The sequence below is a fragment of the Vombatus ursinus genome, unplaced genomic scaffold, assembly GCF_900497805.2.
Source record: "Vombatus ursinus unplaced genomic scaffold, bare-nosed wombat genome assembly UNPS02014818.1, whole genome shotgun sequence".
NCBI lineage: Eukaryota > Metazoa > Chordata > Mammalia > Diprotodontia > Vombatidae > Vombatus > Vombatus ursinus.
This window is the reverse complement of record NW_020954596.1, coordinates 73,617,738-73,640,995: the sequence shown is the minus strand read 5'-3', so window position 1 is coordinate 73,640,995 and position 23,258 is coordinate 73,617,738. Positions and strand designations below refer to the sequence as shown.

General features: G+C 36.6%; 1 protein-coding gene across 1 annotated transcript in view; it reads left to right on the top strand.

The window, feature by feature from the left end:
* LOC114023436 (transmembrane protease serine 11C-like) overlaps positions 1–23,258 on the top strand; it is a 111,480-nt gene that overhangs the window by 30,652 nt on the left and 57,570 nt on the right. Inside the window, exons 4-5 of the mRNA XM_027836061.1 lie at positions 1,264–1,331; positions 21,096–21,259. Coding sequence (XP_027691862.1) covers positions 1,264–1,331; positions 21,096–21,259 — 232 coding nt within the window. The remainder of the gene's footprint in view (positions 1–1,263; positions 1,332–21,095; positions 21,260–23,258) is intronic.

Below are 23,258 nucleotides of genomic sequence, written 5' to 3'. Positions count from 1 at the left end.
CACTAGTGTCAAGTCAACAAGTATTTATTAAGATATAGGAGACAATGGCACAGGACCACCCAACATGGTGTGCCTGCATCAAAGCATTGTGCTCAATGAACAAAGCAGAATTGCAGTAGCTCAAAAGAAAACATAGGATGCACAAATTGTGAGACATCTCTCCTCCAAATGTTCACGTGGCCTATTTGTGCCCGACCTGTGGTAGAGCCTTCTGGGCTCATATTGTTCTGATTAGCCACAGTTGGACATACTGTACCTTGACCCCAACATGGTGACGTAGTTTTGGTCCTCTTCAAGAATGAAGGACAACAACCAACCAATATATCAGTCACTGTGCAAAGTGCTGGGGGTATAAAGAAAGGTGAAAAAAATCCCTGCCCTCAAGGAGCACACAATCTAATAGGGGAGATGGCATGCTAACACCTATGTACAAATAAGTTATATATAAGATAAATTGTAGATTATCTCAGAGGGAAGTCACTAGCATTAAGGGGGACTGGGAAAGACTTATTGCAGTAAGTGGGTGTTTAGCTGAGACTTGAAGGAAGTGTGGGAATTCAGGGGGTAGATATAAAGAGGAAGAGAATTCCTGGCATAGGGGACAGCTAGTGAAAAGGCATAGAGTTGGAGTTGGAGTGTCTTTTACAAGGAAGAGTAAGGAGGTCAGGGTCACTTGATAGTAGAATACATGGAGAAAAGAATGTGAAAAGACTGGAAAGGTAAGAAGGTGTCAGGTTAAAAAGAGCTTTTAAAGCCAAACAGTGGACTTTATATTTGCTCCAAGAGGTGATAGGGAGCCCCTGGAGTTTGTGGAATGGGGGAGAAAAGAGAAGACATCTTCCTAAAGTGCAGATCTGGCCATGTCTCTTAAATGGAGGAGAGAAGAGAAGAGACATGGCCAGATCTATACTTTAGGAAGATGGCTTTGATAGATGAGGGGCAAATAGGACTGAAGAGGGAACAGATTTGAGGCAGGGAGGCCAAACCAGAAGGCTATTGCAATATTGTCTATAGAAAAGCTGAAGGTAGGCAATATAGATTGATGTTTATCAGCATGAATGTTAGCTCTTGTCATATTACTCTTAGGAAAGAGATCTTTTTTTTTTCTTCTCCAACATATCAGTGTGCATTTTTATTAAGGACATTTAACAATGGATGGTAGAGTCAAAGACTAGTGTTTCTAGGTATTTCAAGCAACTAACATTTAACACACATTGCATTGTTATTTAGTATGATACTAGTTATTTTGTTTTCTTTCAATAGATGAATAAAACATTTCAAGCATCCAAACTGAGAAGGCAGTATGTCATATCCCACGTTGCCAAAGTCAGGTATGTATGTAACACAGACAAAATCAAAAGTATCCATATACTAGTGTCATCTACAAATAGGCATGGGGTTGAATTTTCTTTCTTCCCCCTTTCCCAGTGTTCTTTTTCTAATGTGACTAACATAGTGTTGTTCAAGAATTGAAACAAATCTAAAACGTGGGTCTTAAATCCTTCACTACTTCAATTGTGTAAGAAGGAGATCAATCAGTTCTATGAGGCTTGAAATTAATCCAAATGAGGCAATTAGATTGGAGCCATCACCCAGAGTAATTTTACGGAAGTTTGCACCACATTTCCTGGAAAGCAGCTGTGATAAAGGCCAGAACTAGCAGGCCCATTGATTTCTCCTCTCTCTGGGCTAACTTTGGTTCACCTTGCATCAAACAAAAGGCTGCAAATTTTAGAGTAAAAGAAGCATCTAAGATCCCTGTTACTTAGCCCCAAACTATAGAGCTTCAGAGGTGGCTAGGTGAGGTAGTAAATAGAGCACTGGACTTAAGAGTCAGAAAGATCTGATTTCCAATTCTGCCCCTTTCACAATCTGGTGAAGCCTTTGGGCAACTTCCCACAATAATTTACAGAATTAAAAAAGAAAAAAAATTACACTAAAATACAGTTATCAAACTGTTTTTTAAAAAGTTCACATTCCCAAATCAAGAATTCTTGAATAATCTAAAAAGATTGTAAGATTCAAAGAAGGTAGATGATTGTTAAAAGTCTACAAAGAAGGCAATCATCAGACAGTTAACAGTAGAAAGAAAGATCTGGCAGTAGGTATTAGTAATAAGGTCACCAGTGTCTTGAAAACAGGAGTTCAAAAGAAAGTTTAGTGTAACCATTGGCGTACTCAAATCAGAGCAGAGTGTGCTTTGGGACTAACTTAGTACTGAATTTGTGAAACACACACATCACACACACACACACGCACACACACACACACCTGCCTTGTCCCAAAATCTAGGGCTGGGCTGAGCCTATAAGGGGACATTAAATAGGTTAAGTAAATTTACCTGCCAGTTGGCAAATTTTAAGGGTGGGGATGATTGGATCATAGATCTAGAATTGGAAAGGATTTTACAATTCATCTAATCTAACCCCTTCATTTTATAGATGAAGAATCTGAGATGCAGAAAGATTAAACAAATATGTAAGGTTCTTGACAAACATTAAAGCATTATATAAATGCTAGCTATTATTGTCCAAGGTCCCACAGGTAATATGCAAGTCAGAATTCAAGCTCAGGTCCCATGACTCCAAATTCAGTCTTCTTTCCACTGAGTCATGTTGACTTCAGAATCGCGCCAGCCATTATAAATGCCTATCTCATGCATCAGACTTTTTCTACTGGCCTCCTGTTCCACTTTACAGAATGGAATCCAGTTCTATAAATGGGTGCATCCCTGCTTATATACATTTATTTTACCATTTGCAATTGGTCATCAGCATCACTCTCCATAAAAATTTATTGAGCCTGGTGCTCCACTAGATGCCAAACAACAAATACTTCTGGATACATAACAGTTGAACTTGACACCTGGTGACACCACACCTCATGGTAAGTTGGGTGCAAGGGTGCTAAGGTAAATGTGTTACAGGTGACTTCACTATCCTCTCTACACCAATGAGTTCCATAAACAGAAAGAAATAGAAAGAGAATTTCCCTGAGAATAAAAGATGAGATTTGAGTTTGTTGAACTGACCACTGCTACCACTGCTAAGTAAGAAGGGAATTCAAGGAAAATCATTTTGGAAATACAACAAGCCCAGGACTTTGTAGAGAATAAAGAGAAATTGTTATAGTTTCTTTTTATCATTTATTTTTAAGCACTTAAAAATGTTTTGAATTCCAAATTTTCTTTCTCCTACCCCTCCCCCACTCACTGAAAAGACAAAAAATATATTATGAATTATGCATGTGAAATAATGCAAAACAGTTCCATAATAGTCATATCACCAAGAAAAATAAAGTTTTTAAAAAAATTATACTTTGATTTACACTCAGAGTTCATCAATTCTTTCTCTGGAGATGGGTAGGATTTTTCAACATGAGTCTTTTGGAATTGTCTTGGATCATGGTGTTGATCAGAATAGCTAAGTCTTTCACAGTTGATCATCATTACAACATTGCTGCTATGCGTACAATGATCTCCTAGTTCTGCTCACTACACTTTGCATAAGTTTGTATAGGTCTTCATATGTTGCTTTGAAACAATCACCCTTGTCATTTCTTAACAGCACAATAGTACTCCATAACAATCATATACCACAACTAGTTCAGTCATTCCTTAACTAATGGGCATCTCCTCCATTTCCAATTCTTTGCCACTACAAAAGAGTTGATGTATTTTTGCACACATAGGTCTTTTTTCCTTTTTCTTTCATTTCTTTTGGGTACAGACCTAATAGTGGTATTGCTGGATCAAAGGGTATACACAGTTTTATAGCCCTTTGGACATAGTTCCAAATTGTTCTCCAGAATGGTTCACATCTCCACCAACAGTTCAATAGTGTACCTATTTTCCCTCATCCCTTTCAGCATTTGTCATTTCTGATAGGTATGAGTTGGTACTTCTGAATTGCTTTAATTTGCATTTCTCTAATCAATAATGATTTAGAGCATTTTTTCTTATGATTATAGATAGCTTTGAGTTCTTCTGAAAACTACCTGTTTATATCTTTTGACATCTTATCAATTGGAGAATGGCTCTTAGTTTTATTTGACTCATTTCCCTACATATTTGAGAAAAGAGACCTTTATCAAAGAAACTTGCTGTAAATTTTTTTATATTACTTCATTGTCTATTGTGCCTTTTAGCAAAATGTAGTTTCCCTGATTATGTTTTAATTAGGTCTGTTTTTGTTTTTGCTTTGTCTGAGATCATAATTGCTACCTCTGCCTTTTTTATTTCAGCTGAAGGACAATAGATTCTGCTCCTTCTCCTTATTTTAACTCTGTGTGTGTGTCTCTATGTTCCAAGTGTGTCTCTTGTAAACAACATATTCAGGTTTCAGGATTCAGGTTTCTAACCCATTCTGCTATCTACTTCCATTTTATGGGTGAGCTCATCCCATTCACATTCACAGTTAAATTACTCTGTATTTCTCTCCAACCCATTTTCTCATGTTATCCTCTCTCTCTTTATATCTTAACACTCCTCAAAAGTTTGTTTTGCTTTTGACCACTACCTCCCTTAATCGGCTCTCTCTTATATCATTTCCCCCCTTTCCCTTATTCCTTTCCCTTCCTATTTCACTGTTGGGCAAGATAGATTTCTATACCCAACTGAGTTATGTGCGTGTGTACATAGTCTTCCCTCTTTGAATAAATTCTGATGAAAGTGAAGTTCAGGCATTGCTGGTCTTATTTTCCCCTCCAATGCAAAAGCTCTCTCTTATGTGCCTCTCTTATATGAGATTATGTTCCCCATTCTACTTTTCCTGTCCCCTTCTCCCAATACATCTCTTTCTCACACCTTCATTTTTTTGAGTTTGTCCCAACATAATCAACTCATTCCTGTACCCTCTGTCTATATAGACTCCTTCTAACTGCCCTAATAATGATAAAGATCTTAGGAATTAAAACTTCCCACATGGAAACATAAACAGTTTTACTTTGTCTCTTATGATTTCTCTTTCATGTTTAATTTTCTATGATTCTCTTGAGTCTTGTGTTTGAATGTCAGATTTTCTATTCAGCTCTAGTCTTTTCATCGGGAATGCTTGAAAGTCTTCAATTTCATTAAATGTCCATTTTCCTGAAGAAGTATACTCAGTTTTGCCGGGGAGGTTATCCTTGGTTGTAATCCTAGCTCCGCTGCCTTCCAGAATATTATATTCCAAACCCTTTGCTCCTCTGATGTGGAAGATGCTAAATCTTGTGTGATCCTGATTGTAGATCCACAATATTTGAATTGTTTCTTTGTTTCTTCAAGGCTGCTTTAAGTATTTTTTCTATGACCTGGGAGTTCTGGAATTTGGATGTAATGTTCCTGAGAGTTTTCATTTTGGGATCTCTTTCAAGAGGTTATCAGTGGATTCTTTCAATTTCTGTTCAACCCTATAGATCTGAGATATTGGGGTAGTTTTCCTTGAAATAATTTTTTGAAATATGATGTCTAGGCTCTTTTTTGGTCATGACTTTTGTGTAGTTGAACAATTCTTAAATTACCTATTCTTGATCTATTTTCAAGATCAATTGTTTTTTCTAATGAGATATTTCACATTTTCATTTATTTTTTTTTTCATTCTTTTGACTTCATTTTGTTGTTTCTTGTTGCCTCATGGAATTATTAGTTTCCACTTGACCAACTCTAATTTTAAGAAATTATTTTCTTCCATGAGCTCTGTATTTCTTTTTCCATTTGGGCAATTCTGCTTTTTAAGGAGTTCTTTTCTTCAGTGAATTTTTTTGTACCTCCTATTTTATTTGGCCTATTATGCTTTATAAGGACTTACTTTCTTCAGTACTTTTTGTGCCTCTTTTATCAATCTCTTAATTATTTTTATAATTTTCTTGCATCACTCTCATTTCTTTTCTCAATTTTTCTTTTACCAGGTTTCTCTCTTCCTTCACTCCTCTAGTAATTCTTGTTGGGCTTACATCCAACTAGAATCTTTTTGAGGTTTTTGTTGTAGGCACTGTCACATTGTTGTCTTCTTCTGAGTTTATGTCTTGGTTTACCCTGCCACCATAGTAGCTTTTTCATGCTGCTGCTTTCAAAACTAGTTCTGGGGGTCTGCTAGTTTATGTTGGTTCCAAGGTGGTGTGATCCAGGAAGAGTTGTGGTCACTGCTTTCCTGGTTTACACTCTTGTGTTTACCCAGGAAGGACCACTGATCCGCTATAGTCACAGGGCCCCTCTCTGCCCTGGAAATATGACTCAGAATTTCTCTGGGCTGAGAGTTCCTGAAGCTGCTGAAGCCACCTCCAAGGCCCACCACTAGTACTCCCAATGCATGCAATCTTACTCAGCCTTGGGCCGGAAATATTTCTAACCCTGATTTTTTGGCTCTGCCTCTCCAAAATTCAATTTGAGGCATTATTTTAAAGTTATTTGGAGAGTAACATTGAGAGACTTTGACTGGGTTGCTGCCTTTAATTCATCATCTTAGCTCCACATAAAGAGACATTCTGAGTATCTTGACCATTTCACTGAACTACCACTGAAAAGAAAATTCTCGTGCATAATAAAGCATTTGTGGGATCTTTGTAAAATGATATAAAATGCCACAAATCTATACTATTGTACTTCTTCATATCCTAAAGTAGGGACTGGAAAACCTAGGCCATGTATAAGTTCAAATTTTACTACCTGTAATAAGAGCTAGCATTTATAGAGTGTTTTAAAGTTTATAACTTACCTTACATACATTGTCTCACTTGATCCTTACAGCAACCCTTTGAAGCAGGTGCTATTTTCCAATTTTATAAATGAGGAAAATGAGACTGATTGAAAATAAATGACTTGTCCAAGGTTATATAGCTAGTAAGTATCTGGCGTAGAATTTGAACTCCAGTCTTCTTCACTCCAAGTCCCAACACATTATCCACTGCACAACCTAGCTACTATAGTAAAAATAATTCAAACCTATTCCAAACTGGGGATATGTTCAATATTTGAATCACAGATATTGGAGTGAAAGGAAGAAACACATTTTTGGTGTCTGTTGTTCTGATAAAGGAAGAAAATAGATCAAGAATAAAAATTATAAAGTTAGACAGCAAAGGGTGAGGCACTCTTGAAGTTTAGCATTCCATGGTCCAGTAAGGCATAGAACTAATAACAATTAAAAGTTCATTAGTAGATGGCAGAGTGAAAGCAGTGACTTATTTGAACTCTCCCCCAAACCCCTCCAAATACCTGTAAAAAAATGGCTCTAAACAAATTCTAAAGCAGCAGAACCCACAAAAAGACAGAGTGAAGCAAATTTCCAGCCCAAGACAACCTGGATGGTTGATTGAAAAGGTATATCGTGCCAGGGTTGGGACAGGAGCGCAGTGCAGGGTGAGCGCACAGGCCACAGCAACCCTGGAGCAGGCCTCAGAGGACTGAATTGCAGGCAGCAATGGCGGTTTCCAGACTTCTCAACCCAAGAACGCCAAAGCCAACTTAGAAGATCACTGGGAAAAGTCTGTGACTGTGGTGAGAGAAAGAGCTAGGTCTCAGCCGCAAGTCCTGAGCGCAGCCTCTGTGGCCGGGGCTGCCTCCTGAGCTTCCAGCCCAAAGACTGAGGGGAAATCGAGTCCCTGATCAGAGAGGGATTGCAGGGATCTCTTTGCCAGTGCTGAGGCAGGAATCTCTTGCTCTGCCTGTACTTGGATCTGGGTCTCATTTCTGAAGGGGGGGTCTTGGGATGAGGAGTGCTGGCGTGGTGGAGCTTGTTGTGGCAGTGGAGAGGAAACACCTTACCCCTTATCATACCACCTTGGAAGAACTGAAAATTTACAGGTCCCTAGAAGTATCTCTGAAAACAGTTGTGCAAACCCCCAAAGCTTGGGACAGCACATTTTCCACATTGGAAGCAGACTCTTACCTTAACAAAGAGTTTAAAACTCAAGTAATTGGCCGGGATCATGAGGAAGCAGAGCAAAAAGAGTCAGACTATATTATCTTACTTTGGTGAAAAAGAAGATCAAAACATACAACCAGAAGAAGACAACAAAGTCAAAGCTCCTACATCCAAAGCCTCCAAGAAAAATATGAATCAGTCCCAGGCCTTGGAAGAGCTCAAAAGGGATTTTGAGAAGCAAGAAAAACTAGGAAGAGAAATGAGAGTGATGCAAGAAAATCGTGAAAAACAAGTCAACAGTTTGTTAAAGGAGACCCAAAAAAATACTGAAGAAAATAACACCTTAAAAATAGCCTAACCCAAATGGCAAAAGAGGTCCAAAAAGTCAATGAGGAGAAGAATGCCCTAAAAAGCAAAATTGGACAAATGGAAAAGGAAGTCCAAAAGATTACTGAAGAAAATACTTCCTTAAAAATTAGAATAGAGCAATTGGAAGCTAGTCACTTTCTGAGAAATCAAGACACTGTAAAACAAATCCAAAAGAATGAAAAATTAGAAAACAATGTGAAACATCTCATTGGAAAAACAACTGACCTGGAAAATAGATCCAGGAGAGAGAATTTAAAAATTATTGGACTATCTGAAAGCCATGATTAAAAAAAGAGCCTAGACATCATCTTTCAAGAAATTATCAAGGAAAACTGCCCTGATATTTTAGAACCAGAGGGCAAAATAGAAATGGAAAGAATCCACTGATCTCCTCCTGAAAGAGATCCCCAAAGGAAAACTCCTAGGAATATTGTAGTCAAATTCCAGAGTTCTCAGGTCAAGGAGAAAATATTGCAAGCAGCCAGAAAGAAACAATTCAAATATTGTGGAAACACAATCAGGATAACACAAGATTTAGCAGCTTCTACATTAAGGAACCGCAGGGCATGGAATATAATATTCCGGAGGGCAAAGGAGATAGGATTACAACCAAGAATTACCTACCCAGCAAAACTGAGTATAATCCTTCAGGGGAAAAAATGGTCATTCAGTGAAATAGAAGACTTTCAAGCATTCTTGATGAAAACACCAGAGCTGAATAGAAAATTTGACTTTCAAATACAAGACTCAAGTAGAACATGAAGAGGTAAACAGGAAAGAGAAATCATAAGAGACTTATTAAGGTTGAACTGTTTACATTCCTGCATGGAAAGATGATATTTGTAACTCATGAGACCTTTGTCAGTATTAGGGTAGTTGGAGGGAAAAAATTATATGTATGTATAGATAGATAGACAGATAGATAGATAGATAGGTATATAGATAGAAAGAAAGAAAGAAAGAAAGAAAGAAAGAAAGAAAGAAAGAAAGAAAGAAAGAAAGAAAGAGAAAGAAAGAAAGAAAGAAAGAAAGAAAGAAAGAAAGAAAGAAAGAAAGAAAGAAAGAAAGAAAGAAAGAAAGAAAGAAAGAAAGAAAGAAAGAAAGATAGAAAGAGAGAGAGAGAGGGCACAGGGTGAGTTGAAGATGAAGGGGTCATATCTGGAGAATAAAATTAAGGGGTGAGAGAGGATTATACTAGGAGAAGGAGAAAGGGAGAGGTAGAACAGGGTAAATTATCTCATAAAAAAAACAGAAAAGAAAAGGCTCTTACAGTAGAGGGGAAACGGGGGAAGGTGAGAGGGAATGAGTGAATGTTATTCTCATAGGATTTGACTTAAGGAGGGAATAACATACACACTCAATTGGGTATGGAAATCTGTCTTACCCTACTGGAAAATGGGGGGGGGAGGGGACAAGAGAGTAGGGGAATGATGGAGAGGAGGGCAGATTTGGAAGGGGGGTAATCAGAAGCAAATACTTCTGAGGAGGGACAGGGTCAAAAGAAAAAATAGAATAAATGGGAGAGGGCAGGATAGGATTAAGGGAAATAGAGTTAGTTTTTCACAGCATGTCTACTATGAAAGTGTTTTGCATAACTGCATATGTATAACCTATATTGAGTTGCTTGCCTTTTCAATGAGATTGGGTGGGGAGGGAGGAAGGGAGAAAATTTGGAACCCAAAGTTTTAAGAACACATGTTTAAAAAAATGTTTTCACATGCAACTGAGAAATAAGAAATACAGGAAATGGGGTACAGAAATTTATCCTGCCTTACAGTAAAATAGAAGGGGAAAGGGATAAGAGAAGGGGGGGAGAGATGGAAGGGAAGGCAGACTAGGGGAAGGGGTATTCAGAATGCATGCCATCTTGGGGTGGGGGGAGGGGCAAGATGGGGTGAAAATTTGGAACTCAAAATCTTGTGGAAGTAAATGTTGAAAACTAAAAATAAATAAATTTATTAATAAAAAGAAAAAGAATTCCTAGATCAATACAAACTCCTTGCATGGATCCAGATGGTCAACTTCTCTGTAACTTATGTTCTGAGGCTTGTCTGAGGGCATTGAGAGCCTAAGCAGCTTGCCAAAGTTTATATAGCTAGTGTTTATCTCTCTCTCTCTCTCTCTCTCTCTCTCTCTCTCTCTCTCTCTCTCTCCTATCTGTCTACACACACACACACACAAAAGTTCATTAGTTCCAAATTGCTCTCCAGAACAGTTGTATTTGCTCACAACTGCAACAGCAATGCAGTAATGTCCCAATTTTTCTACTTTTCCACCAATACTTATCATTTTCCTTTTCCATCATATTAGACAATCTAACAAGTATGAGGTAGTGCCTCAAAGTTGTTTTAATTTGCCTTTCTCTGACCAATAGTGATTTAGAGCTTTTTTTAACCTGTCCATAGACAGTTTTGATTTCTTCTTCTGAAAACTACCTGTTCTTATCTTTTAACCATATATCAATTGGAGGATGACTCACAGTCTTATAAATTTAACTCAGTTCCCTATATATTTGAGAAAGAAGGCCCTTATCAGAGAAATTTACTGTAATTTTTCCCCAGTTTCCTGATTTCCTTCTAAAACTGGCTGCATTATGGTTTTGCAAATATATATATAATATATATATGTTATATATATATATATATATACACACACATATATATATCTATATATATATATATATAGATATTGCAATCAAAATTATCCATTTCAATTCCCATAATCCTTACTACCTCTCGTTTGGTTGTAAGTTCTTTCCTTATTCATAGATCTGAAGGTAAAATTTTCCACGATCCCCTAATTTGCTTATACTATCATCCTTTATGTCTAAATCATGTACCTATTTAAATGTTATCTTGGTAAACAGTGTGATATGTCTACACCTAGTTTCTGCCAAACTGCTTTCCAGTTTTCCCAGGAATTTTTGTCAAATAGTGAGTTCTTGTCCCCAAAACTTAGATCTTTGGGTCTATACAACAACAGATTATTATGGTCATTTACTACTGTGTATTGTGTACTTAATCTCCAATCTATTTCTTAGCCAATATCAGATTGCTGTGATGATTGCTACTTTGTAATACAGTTTGAGATCTAGTTCTACTAGGCCACTTTCCTTCACATTTGTTTTTCATTGATTCCCTTGACATTCTTGACCTTCAGTTCTTCCAGATGAATTTTGTTATTATTTTTTTCTAGCTTTATAAAATAATTTTGGGGTAGTTTATTGGTATGGCACTAAACAAGTAAATTAATTTAGGTAGAATTGTCATTTTTATTATATTGACTTAGCCCACCCATGAGCAATTAATATTTCTCTAAGTTTTTAGATCTATCTTTATTTGTGTGAAAAGTATTTTATAATGATGTTCATATAGTTCCTGGGTTTATCTTGGTACATAGACTCCCGAGTATTTTATATTGTCTGTTATTATTTTGTATGGAATTCTCTGTCTCTTCCTACTTGACTTTGTTGGTAACATAGAGAAATGTTGATGATTTATGTGGGTTTATTTTATATCATGCAACTTTACTAAAGTTGTTAATTGTTTCAATTAGTTTTTAGTTGATTCTCTAGGATTCTCTAAACATGACATCATATTATTTGCAAAAAGCGATGGTTTTGTTTCCTCGACACCTATTCAAATTTTTTTTTTTTTGTCTTATTGATGCGAGGTGGTACAGTGGATAGAGCACCAGGTCTGGAGTCAGGAAAATTCACCTTCCTGAGTTCAAATCTGGCCTTAGACATTTACTAGCTATGGGACCCTGGGCAAGTCACTTAACCCTGTTTGCCTCAGTTTCCTCATCTGTAAAGTGAACCATAGAAGGAAATGGAAAACCACTCCAGTATCTTTGCAAGAAAACCCCAAATAGGGTCACAAAGAGTCAGTTATGACTAAAATCACTGAACGACAATAGCATTTTTAGTACAATAGTGAATAACAATAGTCATAATGGGCATTCTTGCATCATACCAGATCTTATTGGAAAATCTTCTATTTTATCCCCTTTATAAATAAGGCTTGCTAATGGTTTTACATAGATACAAATTATCATTTTAAGGAAAGCTGTTTACTAGTGTTTTTAATAGGAAGTTACTATACTTACTAGTGTTTTTAATGGGAATAAATGTTATATTTTGTCACAAGCTTTTTCTGCGTCTATTGAGATAATTATGTTTTTTGTTTTCTGATATTGATACGTTCAATTTTGCTGATAGTTTTCCTAATATTGAACCAGTCCTGCATTCCTGGCATAAATCCCACTTGTTCATAGTGTATGATCCTTGTGATATATTGCTGTTATCCCCTTGTTATGATTTTATTTAAAATATTTGAATCAATATTTATTAGGGAAATTGGTCTATAGTTCTCTTTCTCAGTTTTCACTCTTCCTGGTTTGGATATCAGCACCATATTTGTGTCATAAAAGGAATTTGGTGTGACTCCTTCTTTGCCTATTTTTTAAAATAGTTTATAGAGTATTGGAATTAATTGTTCTTTAAATGTTTGGTAGAACTCACTTGTGAATCCATCTGGTTTCAGGAATTTTTTTTAGGGAGCTCCTTTATGGCTTGTTCAATTTCTTTTTCTAAGATAGGGTTATTTAAATATTTCATTTCCTTCTGTTGTGAAGCATAACTTTCTAAGGTCTCATTTCAAAGGTGCTCTGAAGTAGACTTTGAAAAGAATTATTTTTGTGTTACATAATCCTGGATCACAACTTCAACTTTTCTTTCTCTGTTTCCTTCTTTCTTCCTTCCTTTATTTCTTCCTTCCTTCCTTCCTTTCTTCCTTTCATTTTTTAATCATTTATGCAAAAGTGATCCCATGCTTGACAATTCATTATTTGACTTCATAGATAATCATGACTAAAGCATTATGTTGATATTGTAAAAACCAAATGGTGAAAATCAATTGCAAATTTAGCAGCTTTTACTTGCCAGGAAATGTGAACCAGTCATCCCCTTTACTTCCTTTTGCATCAGTTAGTTTCTCTACAGCTTTTGTTACCTTTCATCAAACAAGCAAGCTAAGTGGTCAATGCTAGGAAATAGTCAAAAATGAATTACTAGGGATAGGAATCATAAAAGTTAACTACAAGGGGCAGTAATCTATCCAGGAAAGGGATCAGTAATGGAGGTGATGGGAGAGTTTTTAATGAGCTATGTCTGGAGAATAGGAAGTGTCAGAGAGGGGTGAAGATTGTATCAAAAAATAAATCCATTAAACCCTAAATTTTAACCCTTTGCCAGCCAAACCTGGTAAAGAAGTAGGCAGAGGAAAAAGGGGAAATGAGAATTATTAGTAATTAAATTCCCCTTAGGTCAAGGGCTCTTAACCTGGGATCCATGTATTATTTTTAAATACATTTTTATACTTATATTTCAATATAATTGGTTTCCTTTATAATCCTTTGCATTTTATTTTATGCATTTAAAACATTATTCCAAGAAGGGGCCCATAGGCTTTACCAGACTGCTAGGTTAAGAACCTCTGCTTCAAGTCATATCTTTCAGGAAGTGAGAAGGCATTTTATAGTTTAATATTAACGATCCATTTCTGTTTCTTTGATGTGTATCTAAAGTATGTGATCTAGGAGAAGAAGTCAGAGCAACACACCTCTAGTCTGACAAAATCCTAAAGTGACTAGAGTAACATGATGAGTGTTTCGCAGAAATACTCCATAAAGTACATAGGATTTGTCCATTCAGATCTGAAAGATGGAGCTATTGCATTGGAAGTAACAACATGGGAAACAAAAGACAGAGGAGGGGAAAGAATCCCTAAATTAAATGTAATTACCAATGGTCTAACTCTGCATCAAGGAAAGAAATATAATGTTTATACTCCTGAGAGGAAAATAATCTGATAAAGTAGGACTTGAAAAACCAAATACCATAATGACAACACGGAAATTACTTAGTCCATTATTTTGATTCCCAAAGTGATATGTTAGTCAGTCAGTCAATAAGCATTAATTAAGCTTCTACTATGTTCCAGTCGTTGTGCTAAACTCTGGGATACAAAGAAAGGCAAAAGACACTCCCTGATCTCAAGGTGCTCACAGTCTAATGGGGGAGACATCATGCAAACATCTACATGCAAACAAGTTATATACAGGATCAGTTGGAAATAGTCAATGGAAGGAAAGCACTAAATTTAAGGGGAACAGGAAAGGTTTCTTGCAGAAGGTGAGATTTTAGTTGGGACTTTAAGAAAACCAGGGAAACCAGGAGACAGAGGTAAGGAGGGGGAGAATTCCAGGCATGGGGAACAGCCAGTGGAAAAGGCCCAAAGTTGGGAGATGGAATGTCTCGTATGAGGAACAGCAAGGTGGCCAATGTTACCAAATCACAGAGTATGTAGGGATGAGTGAGATGTAAGAAAAGATAGGAGGAAGCCACCAGATTATAAAGGGCTCTGAACACCAAATAGGACTTTATATTTGATCCTGGACATGATAGGGAACCATTGGAGTTTATTTAATGGGGGTAAATGCTGACATGATCAGACCTGTGCTTTAGGAAGGTCGATTTGACAGTTGAGTGGATAATAGACTTGATTCAGGGAAACCAACCAGCAGGTTATTGCTATAGTCCAGGAATGAGGTGATAAGGGGCTACAATGGGATGGTGGCAGTGTCAAAGGATAGAAGAGGGAGTATTCAAGAGATGTTAACAAAAGTAAAGCTTGGCAAGATGGCAACAGACTGGATATGATGAAGGGAGAGGGGAGTAAAGAGTTGGTGATGACACCTACATTGTGCCTGGGTGGATAGTGGTATCTTCAACAGTAAGGGAAAAGTTTGGAAGACAAGTGGATTTTGCAAGGAAAATAATCAATGAAAAATGTGGCAAGATTAAGTTAAATGTTCTGCTTTACTGATCAATAAAAGAAAATGGACCTGAGAGATACAAAGGTTTCAAGATCATTGTCCAGAAATCCAAAACTCCAAGGGAAGCATAGATGTCTAAGAGATGCTGGGAGAAGGGTAAGGGTCAAGTGGCAGGTCATAGAAAAGATGACAACAGAGAGTTCTGGACCTGGGATAGCTGTATCAGCTCAGGTTTTCTGCCCTATTTGTATACCTGTATCCTTCATGGCAGAAAAGGGGGCAGGAGGTGCTGAGAATTACATAGCTTTTAGATTATCTATAAACTTTAAATTAACTCTGTGTACTCTGAATGTGAATGCTTGTCCAATGACCGACAAGTAACATAACACTAATGGCTGAATTCTACCTATCTCAGCCTTCTTAGAATAACTGAAACCACAATAAAGAGTTATAGTTAGACAGAAAAATGAGCCATAGACTCTTCTTAAAGAGATAAAGGAACAAACTGACAGAGTTGGTTTTTATCATACATCCAAAGGAAACATGAAACATTATTTCATGGGATATTTGGTCATCTCACTGCATACAGATAAATATTTCCAAAAAGACCACTTTGAAACTAATTGCACAGTGGGTAGAGCACCAACCCTGGAGTCAGGTGAAATATTATCTCAGACACTTACTAACTGTGTGACCCTGAGCAAATCACTTAACTCTCATTGCCTCAAAAAAAATTTGCAGCTTACGTACCAACACTGGTCACTGAGGATTCAAGAAGTAGAATACTTTGAAAAACTTGATAAATGCCTCCATATTAAATCAATATGTGGTGAATACAATGAAAATGTAGGAGAAAGGTTAGAAGTATATAGGAAAGCATGATTCAGGAAAAAGGAATGAGAGAGGCCAAAGAAGCCTCATGCCTTTATATCACACACTTGCTTTGAGAAAAGAATTGTTAGGTCCTAGGTACAGCAAGTACCAAATAACATGACAAAAAAATGAAATAGATTATATCTTAACAAATAGGAAAAGACTTGCTACTGATGTGAGAGTTAACTAAATAAATTCTTTACGTACAATAAGACCACTGACTTGTCAGGACTAATATCAAAACTAGCAAAAAGCAATTAGGAAGAATAATAATTCAAACAAGATATCTGGTATGGTGGTATACCCCTATAAGCCTTGCTATCAGGAAGATTGAGGCTGGTAGATCACTTGAGTTTGAAGATTCTGGGTTGCAATGAGCTAAGCTTATCAAGTGTCAAGCATTCACATTTAGAGTACACAGAGTTAATTTAAAGTTTATAGATCATCTAAAAGAAGCCAGAGGGCCATTAGGTTGCCTAAGAAGGGGCAAATCTGATCAGGTCAGCAACTGAGCAGGTCAAAGTTTCTATGTGGATTAATGGTGGAATCAATTGTGACTTCACAGTCAGTCTAGATAAGAAAGGGAGACCCAATCTCAAGGGGGAAAAGGACAGTGTTCAACTGAAGCAACTTAATCCTGGACTGTTTAAATAAGTAATTTCAGTAGCAATGACAAATGGAAAATGGATGGCAGAAATACAGTGATACCAATTATAATAATTTTATAGATTTTTAAACACTGTAACTCTATTACCATGACAAGAATATCAAAAGATACCAGAAAAATCAGAAAATATTTGTTGTTTTTGCCAAGTGGAGAGACATAGAGGCAAAAAGGAACATCAGTTTAGAATAAAAACTTGTTTTGTAAAACCTTATGAAGAATGATGGAAGATTGTGAGCAGTATCATCTCTTAAGTCAGACAGAAGTAGTGGAGGATAAAACTAGTTTAAAGAAGTCTTGGCAAGAGATCTAACTAAATGAAATCATCCCACAGACATAAGGGGACAAAAAAATGGAAAGAAATCAACAAAATAATAAAAAATGGAAAAGATCTGTAAACTTGTTATAACTACTTTCACCAACCATGGGATTGTGGGACTACAACATTTAAAATTTAATATCACAGTACCAGAATTGTTTGTAGAAGAAGTAGAAATGGAAGAGGGAAAAGATGGGAAATGCACACAATTTGGACCATAAAAGAGGTATATACAGAAGAGGTCCATGCTGGAGGATACACAATGGGAAGGGCACTGAAGGATCCAAGGGATGGAAAAAACCTCAGATCTTGTTAAAAATCCTCTCCACCCCTAAAAGGTTATTGAGAAAGCATCAACAACTATACAGTAATATGTCTACTCTCCTACATATATTAAAATCTTGCTTTGAGTCATCTATACTTGAATGCAGGGCATCTACCAAAAGGTTGTTAGCAGAGAATGGATTTTCACAAGTATTATTAATCAATGGACCACATCTTTACCATTTCATAATTAGCTAAAGATATAACAAATATAGTATCCCATTGTGCCTACAGTTCATTGATTTTTGAAAAAGCATTTGATTCAATAGTAGAAACCTTCACCTTATAATTCTTCATCAACAGGTTTTCTCCCATCCATGTATCAAAATCATTCAAGATTCCTTATAATACATAACAACATAAATAACCTTGTTACTGGCCCTCTATCATAAATTTGGGGTAAGGAATAAAATAGAAAACTGTACACTTGCTAAAGATATTCACCACCATATGGAAGAGATACAGTATAAAGTCTAAGCTGAAGAAGCTTTCTCTGTGGAAGGTGAGGTATTCCATAGGCTCCTATTTTTAGATGACATTGTGCCTGTTGCCTCAAGCACTGTAACATCATGGAAACTCCTGGAAGAGATCTGCAACCTCTCAAAAGCATTAAGCCTGACTATCCACATAGGAATAGCCATGTAGATGAAGAATATCTATTACCCAGATTGTGGCATGAATTTGAATGGACAACCTTCAGAGCTCACATATCATAATGTATATCTGGACAAGTTAGCCTGAAACTGAATGGGACAAAGAGAGTATCTTCAGGAAATTGCAAAGATCATCTAGTGATTCCAAGTTTTCCATGAAAATAAAGGCCCATCTTTTTAATACAATATTTTTAACAATGCTGCTGTATGGCAGTAAGGCATTGAATACAACAGTCTCTGAAGATTTAAAAACAAATATCACACTGAGGGTAGTATAGAGGCATTGGAGGGTGGATGTGATAATATGCTAAGATAAGCTCCAGATGGAAAAATGACCTAGATCTGAAAGGTCATGTCATAAACAAATTAGAAGAGCAAGAAAGAAATTACCTTTCATACCTATGGATAGAAAAAGAGTTCATTATTAAACAAGTGGTAGAGAAGATTTCACAAGATCAAATAGATAGTTTTGATGAAATAAAATTTAAAAGTGTCTGTGTGAACAAATTTAATATAATTAAAAGTTGAAGAGAAACAAATAACTCAAAAAAATCTTTGCCACAAGTTTCTCTGATAAAGATCTCATATCTGAGATACATAAGGCATTCACTCATATTTATAAAACGAATAGATAACATCCCTGATAGATAGATGGTCAAAAGATATTAACAGCAGTTAGTTTTCAAGGGAAGAAACCTAAACTATCAATAAACATGGGGAAATGCCCCAAATCACTAATAATTAGTGAACAAAGAATTGCACACAGTTACTGAACACCAAAAAGGTTCCATCTCGCACACATCACAATTGGCAAAGATGATGAAAGAGGAAAACGACAAATGCTAGAAGGGCTTGAAGAAAACTGGCATACTAGTACACAGTTGGTGTAACTATGAATTGGTCCAACCATTCTGGAAAGCAATTTTTAACTATGCCCCTAAAGATACTAAACTATAATTGTAAATAGCCCTTTGACCCAGCTATTGTAGGTCTATACCCCAAAAGATTGAATAAGGAAGAAAAGGACCTATGTGATCAAAAGGGATTATATTTATATAATTGTATTTATAGGTATTCTTTTTGTAGTGGCCAAAAATTAGAAACTTGGGGTTTCTTCTTATTGAGAAATGGTTAAACAAATTGTGGTATATCAGTGTAATAGAATATTATTGTGCTGAAGTGTAGACTCAAACACCAGAACTGAAATACAGAATAGAAAAAAGAAAAAGAAACAAATCATAAACTTAAATATTGAAACAAATGTAAAGTAAGAAAAGGAAAAAAAAGCAAGTTATGTGCACAGCAGAACATGAGAAGATTCAAAATATACAGCAATAAATTTTCATTTCAAGAAAGGCTGTATGATAAATACTACACGAAGTGTTGAGAGCTGTCCATTTTTTCTTTGCTTCCTTGTAAGTTTTCTTTTGTTCTAGTCACCTTGACTCTTTTTTTGTCTTTTTTTTGTTTTTTTTTTTATATAAGGCAATTGGGGTTAAGTGACTTGCCCAGAGTCACACTGCTAGTGAGTGTTATGTGTCTGAGGCCAGACTTGAACTCAGGTCGTCCTGACTCCAGGGCTGACACTCTATCCACTGCGCCACCTAGCTGCCCCAATCTTGACTTTTGTCCTGCCACTGAACTTTGATAACACAGGAAGAAAGAAACTGATGACTGTGTAACTCTGCCTCACTTAAATCTAATTCATATGCAAGTCATCACCTGTGATGACATTGGTCCTCTTTAAAAATGAAGGATGAACAACAATTATTGTGCCATATGAAATAACAAAATGGACATTTTCAGAGGAAACTGGAAAAACCTCTATGCATGGATACAAAGTGAAGTGAGCAGAGCAAAGAGAACAACCATTTAAGGGGTGGGTATGAGCAGACTGTAACATATAAACATTGAGAAATTTAGAACAGGGGTAGAAGATGTCTTCAAGGAAATGTACAGCAGGAAGAAATAATGAGATGGACTAATGAAAAGGGTTATAGATAATAGGTAAACACTCACTGGACCCTTGTTTTATCAGTACAAATCGAGGAAGTCCCCTAGCATTTTGGGTGACCTTCTGTGATAAACCTGTAAGAGAATATGGACAAATCCTACAAGATGGTCAGGCATAGATGGACTTCAATCTGCATTGTCTGAATGAACTTCCAAATTGATTAGTACACAGAATCCATTTCATATTTGAGAATGCTTTGTGATTAAATAAACTAAGCACAAGTACAGATTACAAAATGTTCTAAATATTAGAGAGAACTTGTTGTTCCTTTAACCACAGTAAGTGGGATATGAAGGACAACCTCTAATATATATATATATATAGAGAGAGAGAGAGAGAGAGAGAGAGATATCTATATATAGACATATATAGATATAAATATATATATAACCTCTTCTGTCCTGACTTATGGGTCTTCCCTCCACCAAGGTGTGATCATAACTCTTTAAAAGTTGCCATGGCCCAAAAACATCGTCATCTGGTGGCCAACTTTCTGCTACTGAGTCTCTCCAGTGAGATTGAGACTTGTACAACAAACATCACTGAACTCATATTCATAGAATTGTAAATCATACATAGATCCAGAGTTGGAAGGGACCTCAGAGGCCATCAAGTTTAAATCCATGTTGGAACTAGAGCCCAGAGAAGTTAAATGACTTACCTAATATCACACAGGTAGTATGTCAGAGGTAGGATCTGAACTTGGCTCTTCTGATTCCAAATCCAGTGCTCTTTCATCACTGTAAAAATGTATCTCAGGATAGAACTACTGGAGCTTTAATTCCTTTAGTGAGGCCTCCAATAACCCATAGTTACATCTGTATCATGTTGAGGGATTTAGGACTTTAGTGGAGGAAATTATACATCAACTAATTAAAAAAATAAAAATAGTGCTTTTCCATTGGTCTTTGCTGAGACTCCATGGAGAATTAGTAACAAGGAGCAAGAAGATATCCTTGAGAGCAAGGACTGTTTCTTTTTTTTTTTTGTCTATCTCTAGTGCCTGGCACAATGCATAATAGATAGGTCTTTAATGAATATTTATGAATTGATTAACTTCCTTATATTAACTGTCCCCTCAGTCAAGTAAGCAATGAATGCCAGGGCTGTGGCATTGCAAGGTGGAGCGGGGGAAGAATTCTGATAACAATGGTAAGACCACAGCAATAACATGATCCATTTTTCTATTTAATTCCTGCAGACAAGCCAATGGTAAAGCAATAGTGGATGTGGTGCTAAAGTTTAAGTCCTGTTACAACAATAATGCAGCAATATTTAAAGACAGGGCAAGAAATATTTTACTTCAGAAGCTGACAGGTGACACTGGATCATTATGCATAGATTCCTCCTCATTTAAACTTTCAGGTAAGCCTTTTAAAGTTCTATCACTTAGTTAGAACATATTTAGCTTTGTTTCATAAGTGAGAGCAGCAACTTTCTCATTATGTATACTGGCTTATTTAATGGGGATTATCTTCAGAGGAAACTTGGCATATATAGAAAAATGGCACTAAGGCCAGTAAGGTCTGGATTCAAGTACTGCCTCTGGCACAGAGGTTGGGATTCATTGGCTATTTGACCATGGGAAAGGTTTTAACCTCTAGGTAACTCTATAGGTACAGAAATTGCAGAGATTCTGACCTACATTGATAGAAGGAGTTTTCTCACTGGGAGTTCCCAATACCATTGAAATCACATGTCCATTTCCTATCCCTATCCAACCACTGTTGAAATGCTGTATATTCCCCTCAAAAAAAAAAAAACCACCAATGAAAATGGAGCTACTACAAATTCACATTATTTATAAATAAATATGCATGTCAATGCTCCCAATCATAACACTCAGAACCCTTCCTAAATTCCTTTATAGCGTTGAAATTTCTTGCTGTCACTTCTACTTCTCAATTGAGAGTCCTCGATTACATACTAACAAAAGAACGAGTCTTAAATACTGATGCATAAATCAAGCTCTCAGCTCCCTGGCTCCAACGAACTTGTCCAAGGAGAGAGAGTATTCTTCCTTCTTTAACAGGAGGACAAAATTGGCTCAAGTGTTCACCAAAAATCCACCTCAAGGGCTTATTCACATAATACACCAAAAGAAACCGCGAGGGAGAAATGTGCTGTCTCTTCCAGACATGACCCCCTTGTGTTATTGAAACATGACTCTCAAACCAAGTTCTAGAAATTCTTCCCACTCAAACCACTACTTCTAAAGGTTGTTATTTTCTGAAAAAAATCTCTATTTTTAGAAATATTGGACTGGATTTGCCCTTTGGAAGCTCCAAGGCTACCATAGTACAGAAATGAGGAAAATAAAGAAAGTCAGCAACAAGTTTGAGTTATTTAACTAAAGTTTCATGAATCACATGGAGAGCAAATAATTTCTGGAGATGATGATTATATCAATCTTCTTACCTTCTGGTAGGATTAACCTTGGAATATAACGGAAATATAACATTTACAAATGTGGTTGTTGTTATTCTTTGAAGAAGACAGAAGTTATTTCTTAAACTATGCCCTTTGTACCTCCAAAATATCCGTCCCTCCTTTACTTCCCCTTTCAAAGATTTGAAGTCTCCTGGAATTGACTGGCTTCATAGACATAACAAAATCAGAAATATGGCCTAAGTGGCTACGTCATTTTTTTTTAAAGTGTTACAGCATTTGTGCATACCCTACTTCATTTATTCCTCACAACAGCCAAGTGCCAGACGGGTCTTATTATTCAAGTATTTCAGATGAGGAGATTGAGGCTCAGAAAAGGTAAGTGCCTGATCTAAAGCCAAGGCCAGTTAGAGCAGAGTGACTTCTCCCAGTGGGGGGCCCAATCTTCTTTTTTCCCATCATGTTGCCTCTCAGTTTGGTAGACATCAAACTCAGCCATTGGCTAAATCAGTTCTCCCAACACCTTAACTAAATATAAACTGAAACATTACTTATTTAATACAACTTGATCTTATTGAGAAGGAAAGGTGGGAAAGGAAGGGGAAGGGAATAAGTATTATACAGTGCCTGCTGTGGGCCAGGCACTGTGCTAACAGCTTTTCTACAAATCTAATTTGATTCTCACAACAATTCTGTGAGATAGGTATCCCCATTTTAAAGTTGAGGCAACTGAGGCAAACACAGCCTAAGTGATTTACCCAGGGTCACACAGTTAGAAAGTGTCTGAGACCAGATTTTCAACTCATATCTTCCTGACGCCAGACTCTATTCATTGAACCACCAGTTGCCTCAAAAGTGATTCTCATCAAGAAAAGGATTCTTATCAGTCTCCAAGCAAGTTATTCTCTATCTTAGATATTAGATGAGTTCTTATTTAACTAGCCAAGCTTAGTATAACAGCAACTCATTGGCTGCC